The sequence below is a fragment of the Arachis stenosperma genome, chromosome 1, assembly GCF_014773155.1.
Source record: "Arachis stenosperma cultivar V10309 chromosome 1, arast.V10309.gnm1.PFL2, whole genome shotgun sequence".
In the NCBI taxonomy this organism is placed as follows: Eukaryota; Viridiplantae; Streptophyta; class Magnoliopsida; order Fabales; family Fabaceae; genus Arachis; species Arachis stenosperma.
In genome coordinates this window covers 4,341,116-4,349,136 of record NC_080377.1, presented here as the reverse complement: position 1 = coordinate 4,349,136, position 8,021 = coordinate 4,341,116, and the positions used below count along the sequence as shown (strand labels likewise).

The 8,021-nt window shown below is 31.0% G+C and overlaps 1 protein-coding gene across 1 annotated transcript; it reads right to left on the bottom strand.

The window, feature by feature from the left end:
- Positions 1–2,274: 2,274 nt before the first annotated feature.
- Positions 2,275–7,755, bottom strand: LOC130973938 (ABC transporter G family member 26-like). Its single transcript, XM_057898638.1, has 8 exons — positions 7,555–7,755; positions 6,699–7,003; positions 6,188–6,343; positions 5,426–5,609; positions 4,149–4,427; positions 3,791–4,072; positions 3,297–3,689; positions 2,275–2,541 (listed from the first exon to the last, which is right to left on the bottom strand). Exons 1-8 carry the CDS (start codon positions 7,753–7,755, stop codon positions 2,275–2,277), a joined length of 2,067 nt encoding a protein of 688 aa, XP_057754621.1.
- Positions 7,756–8,021: the final 266 nt, after the last annotated feature.

Genomic DNA, 8,021 nt, shown 5'->3' with positions numbered 1-8,021 from the left:
TAGGTGATTTAGGTGTTGGAGATGTATGATCCAAAATATAGCACTCTTGTTTAAATAGTGGTGGAGGATTTTAAAAGAGGAATGTCCATTGTGCTCTTGTTATAATCTGAATCCTAATGAGCTACTATCCACTTAGACATTACCTATTAGAGGAGGTTCATGAAAGGATATCTGTCAACTACAGATCAATGAGCAACATGTAAGAGATAAGATGATCACTGGACTCACCATGGAGGTTGTGATGGTAGAAGAATCCGATTCTGGGAGGACGTTTGGCTATGTTGTGGTGCTCTGAAGGATAGGTTTTCAATGCTCTTCTCGGTTTCAATCCAAAAAGGATCAGTCATTGGGGATTGTGAGTTTTTGGATGAGATATAGTGGATTTGGAACTTCTATTGGAGGCGTGAGCTGTTCCAATGGGAGTTGGAAATTGTAAATCAGTTGCATGATGCTTTGAGGCCAGTTAAACTAGCGGCGGATAGAGATGATAGGCTTGTGTGGAAGTTTGATAGACAAGGTGTTTTTACTACTAACTCATTTGTCCAGGTGTTACAGGAGAAAACACTATCGGATGACATAACAAGTTATAGCTTCATCAAGACTATTTGGAAGTGATTAGTTCCTCCAAAAGTGGAGCTGTTTGCTTGGTTTGTCTTGATTGGCAGGGTGCATACGAAAGAGAGATTGTGTCGACTTGGGATAATTACTCAGGAGGATAATATGTGTGTTCTATATAAAAAGGATGTTGAGAATATACATCAGTTATTCTTTGGATGTGAATTTACTTGACAGGTTTGGTGTGCATGGTTAGTTCATCTTGGCAGGGAGTGGTCCTTTCCTGGTACTGTGAAGGAACATTTTTAATATTGGATAGGCGCAACCAGTAGAAATGAGGAGTCTAAAAATTGGTTCATTTGCTATTTTGCGATTGTCTGGAACGTTTGGCTGGAAAGGAATAGGAGGATATTTCAGAATAAAGAAAAAGGCGTAGACGACATTATTGACATGTCATTTCTTAGCTACCAGGAGTGGAAGTATAAAGATTTCTTGTATTATTGATGGCTATCGCGAAGATAACATGGGGTTGTTTTGTTTTGTAAGCTGCCAATGAATTTCTGTTTGTGTTAGTCTTTTTTATTCTGTTTCTTACTCTACCTTGGTGTTGAGCTTATTTGTTTCAAAAAAAAAAATAATAATAGTAATAATGATAATTGATCTTGTTATTAAAAAAATTATAAAATTTAAAATGTTATAAATTATAAATAAAATTTTCACAAAAATAATTATCATTATTATTTAATAAAATTTTAAATAAAAATCAGATTATTCTAAAATAAAAAATCCAAAATATCTTTGTTTTTGACAGAAATTATTTTTGCCCTTCGTACAAATGGACAGAACTGAATTTGATCTTTGCTCGACTAATGAATGAGACTAATTATGCAATTAAGTAATTATGAAAAAGCTTAGAAAAAACTAGTATGCTATGCTATTTCTTTGTTCCTTCCTTGGCGGAAAAAAGGTGCACGTGCGTGACCACCTTTTCTTTCATTTGGTGGAGTGGAATGGGAGAGAAACCTGGTCAACTACTTCAGTCATGAGGAATTGAGGATAACATTATTGCCAAGTGGCTTTTATTTTGGGATTTCATTAGGAATCCATTAATCGACAATATGTTTTTCCAAAAAAAGAAAAAAACTAATCTGGGCTAAGATTGGTGAAATGAAATTGCTTTTTTTATTAAGAAAACTAGTATAGTCTAGAAATTAACCAGTAGAAAGATATAATACGAAGATGGATTCAAAAACTTTGCCATATAATAGAAAATGTGTTAATTACTTAATTCCCCATTATACGAACTTCATTTTCCATTTCATGTACATAATAAGAACTTCATTTTGATACATGACCATATAAAATATTTTATAGAATCTTTTAATTATATATATTTTTTGAATTATTATTTATATAATAAATATAAAAAATAATAATTTTTATCATCGTGATATTATATAATTAAATGTACCTATAAAATTATTTTATTTAAATGTAATTTTTTTTATTTGGTTGATAATAAAGAATGAATAAGTAATTTCTTTTGCATCATTGCCTGGCTTGTCAGCAATATATAACAGTTATTGAGTGACAATTACATGCTTCAAACGAGTTTCTTCTTCTCAAATAATCCAATAAATTTACCATGATAGATATATATATATATATATATAAATCTAGATCAGCATATATTCATCATAAGAAATAAATTCGATTAAATTATTTGTAGGCATCAATTCTTCTGCGGAGGCAAATGTAAGCCAAGAACCTGAAGCACATAGCCATGGCTAGCACAACCCAAACTTCTTTCAAGCCACCTTTCAAGTTAACAGTGCTAAATGTTGGTGAACTTTGCAAGGGTCTGCACCCTCCCTCACTTTCACAGTCATATAATTGGTCTCCGGAATACTGCACTTTTAGAAGAAGCCTGAATCCGTAGAATAAGTAGGATAAATACTTCAACCACTGCATGAACTTTGGTATGTGCTGCAACAAAGAAAAGTTGAAAACCTTCAATATAAGTTATGAAAAAGTCATAGTTATATAGTTCACTCACAAAGAAGTGACTTGTATATACTTTAATTTTCTAAAGATAATAAATTCTATAGGGGACATAACTGATTCTGTACATGTTTAGATTTGGGAAAATGATTAGTCTCTTTCATGTTTTTACTCCAAGGAAGAATTTAAAATCATTGATTATAAGATTAAAAAAATTGTAATGTTAGCTAATCTTACATTGATTACTATTTTACACATGAATAATAACATAAATAAAAAGACAAATAACTTTGTCTAGTTATCATTTTGCAAAATTAGTGCATACTTTGTCTTGTTTAAAGCGAGTTATGTTATCCAACTGCTACTTGATAGTGAAATAATTTCTCCATTATTTGCACTTTATAACAACTTATGGATGAAAAAACAGAACATTTGCAGCCATCTAATCTAATAATCAGTAACTAAATTCAGTCATTTGTATAAAATATATGTTGAAATACAAAATACACAACTAAAGTAAGTTAAATACTATATATATTTATACGGTGAAAACTCAGGAAGTCGACTTCACGTGAAATTGATACCTAAGAGCGATGATTTGACTAAATTTTCATCAACGACTCTCATGTATCAATTTCACGTGAAGTTGACTTCACCTGAGTTTTCACCATATTTATACACAAATACATAGCAACTAATTTGATGTAGACGTAATATTTTTGTAACAGTTGGCAGCATACCTGGACATAGTAGCCACCAGTAAGAAGGAACAACATAAGCACCAAAGAAGCAGCCATGCCTGCTCTTTTAATACTCATAACTGCAGCTCCAAACAATTCTCCAGCGCCCTGACTGGTGACGGCGATTAACAGAACGGAGAAGAGAGTCAAGAAGAAGCAGGCGACGGTCCTCTTGAAGCCGGCCATGAAATAGACAATGATCATGAAGAAAGTGGGATAGAAAACATGCGCCACCATGTCACACAGCGTGCTGCATGCGTAGTATACGCTTAATCTATACATGTCTGCTTTCCTTTCTTTTATCAAGTATATCTTTTCGAATGGAAACACGTACACTGCTCCAAAAATGCATGTAGATGTCCAGAATATACATATATAGAACATTAAACCAACCTGCACAAGTACAATATCATCAATATTCAAATGTCGTGAATCTGAGCTCTATTCAAGGTTCTGTCATATAAAAAAAAAGGAATAGAATGGAAGTTACTGACCTGATCTCTGAGTTGAGCCTCAGTGTTGGTTGAGGATTTCCACCAAAGTAATCCCAACAAGAGTGCAATGCCAAGTGCTTGAACTAGCCTTAACTTATCAAAATAGTCCTTGCATCTTGCTCTGAATGTTCTCCTAGAAAGAATCACAAATTGGTCCAACCAACTCAATGTCCACTCCTTCTTAACTTGAATTGCTTGTTGAAGATGCTCTGCTGTTGTTGCTGCTCCATGGTTTTCCTTTTCCTTTGGCTCCAACAAAGCTTTATACTTTACTTTTAGATACTAACATCATCAACAAAAAGTTAACAACTAACTAAATGAATAAATAACAAATGTGGTTGTAGTGAATAATTCTTACATTAATAACTGCTCTAGAAGGGTCATTAGTTAGTTGATCTTGCAAAACTTCGGCTGGAAAACTTATATCGTTGACTTGTCCGGTAGCCAAGTCGAGCAAGAACTCGGCCGGATTCATCGGTATCTCCGGCATGAACCTCAAGGAAGAGAAGTAGTCCATTGATTCTCTGGCCTTACCATAGTAAACCGGATAGCCTTCTGATATCAGAAGAAGTTTGTCAAACATGTGAAAGATTCTGCTTGATGGCTGATGTATTGTTGTAATTATGGTCCTTCCTGCCTATACACAAAATTACATACATTCTTTTTATTGTTTTATCATATAGTATATAGAATTTAATTTTGACGCCGATATTGTAAAGCACTTTTGCCGTACATCCAATTACCTAAGCGAAATAGAATAACTACTTTTTACGTTAATCGTGCGAATAGTCATAGAAAAACTTATATGATTAGACGATTGTATAAAATATTTTAGGTTTAGTTATTCTATTAGTTTTTATAGTTTCACCAAATTTTTAATTAGGTCTTTATATTTTTTTTTCAATTGAGTCCCTACAATACTTTTGATTTTGTAATTAGGTCTTTTTCATATCAAAAATATTAAGAGCAAATGACAAATCTATCTTTGACTTTTTGGTCCGTGAACATTTAAGACCCTGAAACTTTAAAAATACATTTAAATCCATGACTTCTTCAAAATTTGGACACATTGATCTCTAGGTCTAATTTGTTCCATTTTAAAAACTATCTCACGTGTACACCCGTATCAACTAGGTTAGTATAACGGGAGTGACGTATGATTTTTCCGTTGGGTTGAGAGACCTAAGTAAATATGAGGGATCCATATGTCTAAGTTTTGAATAAGTCAGTGACTTAAATATATTTTGAAATTCTCGATGACTTAAATGTATGCAGATCAAAAGGTGAAGGACCTATTTATCATTTTTTCAAATATTAAAATTAACCGAATATTTCAACGAAAAATATGTGGTCAAAGGTCTAATTAGGTTTTTAATTATAGATACTTTCAATTTGTGAAGAAATATTCAGTTAATTCTAATAATTTTTATACTAGAAAGAACCTAATTACAAAATTAAAAGTAATATATGAACCTAATTAAAAAAAATATATAAAAATCTAATTTTAAATTTTGTGAAATGATAAAGACTAACAAAATAATCAAACCAATATTTTACGCAAATTATCAAAATTAAATTCTAATATATGTTCCCATTTTAATTAATCCCATAGATTCAACAACGTTAATTAAATACCTTGGCAAGCCCCTGAAGAGTGACAAGAAGTTTGTTTGCTGAGGTGGAATCAAGGCCTGAAGTTGGTTCATCAAGCAGTAGCAATGAAGGATCAACAAGAATTTCATAACCTATGCTTGTTCTCTTCCTTTCCCCTCCTGATATGCCTTTCAGATATCCCCCTCCTATTTTTGTGTTGCGACATCTATACTTGCACAAGTCATGAATTATTAGGAACAAATAGTTAACCTTTGGTTAAAGTTTTCACTAAAGCTTATTTCACTAATATAATTGACAATAAAAAATGAATCTGCACACTAAATATTAGTCACTAAATTAATCTATAAGTATTTGTATATTAATACGTGTATTATTTAATTTATTTTTATTGTGTGTTTGACTATACGAATGACTAATTCAGTAGATAATTTTAGATATACACATAACATAATTGATTAATAATAAAAGAACAAAAATTTGTAAAATATTTTTAAAATTTCGAATCGTTTGATAAATTTAGACAAATAATAGATCATTTTGTGAAAGTAGGTTATTTTTATTTTGAAAAAACATCGGATTTGTAAAATATTTTTATATTATTGAAAATCTAAATTCTTAAGATTATATTTGATATTTCTATGAATTAATATACATTTCAAAACCTACATATTTTCTAATTTTGTTTGAACTTTTATTTTTTCACAAGTAATTATACCAGCAAACACAGACATTTCTTGTGTTCCACACTTCATATGTGTGCAAAGATATGATTAAAAAACAAACCTTTCAAGGCCTAGCTGCTTGATAGTGGTGTCCACTTTTGCATATTTTTGCTGCTTGCTCATATTAGTTGGTAGCCTTAATAATGCGGAGAAAACTAATGTTTCTTCAACAGTTAATTGTGGAAAAAGAATATCCTCTTGTGTCACAAATCCAATCCTATAAGTCAACGGAGAAAAAGGCACAACAATAGCACTATTAGTACATATTTATGTTTTAAAATATATCTAAAAATATTAAAAAAATTCGATATACTTCAAAGATTATTTAGACGAGCCAAAAATATTCTTTATTTATCTAAACAATCTTTAAATATACGATCTAATATTAAAATCTTTGAATAAATGACCATTTGTATCTATAAAAAATAAAAACGTTGACATATGTACCCACATAAGTTTAGTTTAGATCTAGTGTGTCAGTGTTTTTATCTTTTATGAATACAAATGGTGATTTATTTTAAAATCTTTTTATATATGTGTAGGAAGGTTGTTATAAGTTATAACCACTTAACCTCCTCTTGACAGCTGGCGTATAACGAACATCGTTGTAGGTGATTTTTCCTTTTACATTGTCAAGTAATCTTGCTCCTATGACTCTCAACAAGGTTGTTTTGCCACTCCCAGAAGGACCCATTAGTGCTAGAATTTCACCAGGTCCAATGCTTCCTGTTATACCCTTCAAAATCTTCTTGTATTTATCATCACCTTCCCCATTATTATTCTTATTTTCTCTACTTACCTTTGATACTATTCTCTTCACAGGGTTTTTCGAAGCTGCTCGTGTATTGTTTCTCACTTTAAACTCTACATCTTCAAACTGCAAATTAATGTCAATTCAGATTGATTAAGTATTTGTATTTTATTTAATCAGATTGATTAAGTTAAATGACCAACTAAATAACGATATAAGATATGGTTATTTATTTTGTTAATATGACAATATATAATTAGATTTTTAAGTAAAAAAAAAAGTTATACTCTAAAGTTTAAATAGATTCGACAGTAATCATTCTACTAAAATAATATGTAAATAGAAATCGAATTTAAAACCTTATAAGATTTAAGTCTTTTTTTTATTAAGTATTAGTTAACTATCCGTACTTAGAAATTCAATTCCAATCGATTTCAAATTGGTGTAATTTCATATTTGAAATGAAGAAGAAATGTGAATTTGATCATGCCTCTATAGTTTAATGAATAAACGCCATTAACCCCACAACCTGCGAATTTCTAAATGAGTATGAGGAGACTATGTCATTTGAGCTATAACTCGTTAGCTTGAAATTCCAAATTCTTGGAACTACATATATATATATATATATATATATATATATAAAATAAATGAAGACATTAATTAATCTCAAGTACCTTGAGATAAATGGGGAGAGGGCCAATTTGATTGAAACTGGAATCATCAATTTGAATATCAATCTCAGAGCAGTTGTTGTGAAAGTATGAATGAGACATAAACTCTTTATTGTTGCACCCTTCAATTTTCATAGAACCCACTAATGGAGGTGACATTATTGAAATGTCTTCAATTTCAGCATCCTCTCTTCTAGTTTCCATTACCTGGGAACTCATTGAAAGCTAGTTTTGAAGCTAAGTCTCTAATAGCTAGCTAGTACCCCAAAAAATAGAAATTAAAAAAATAATAATAATAATGATAAAATTTCTTTTTTTATTTTTGATGAGTCAACTGCATCAGACCAAGAGCTTGCCTATTTCACAGGTTATTATATGGTAGCAAAATTTTGGTTGGTATGCCACATACTTTTCATGGCATGTTGTTGGTGTGAACCTCACATTAACATACCCTTTAAGCCAATATGATG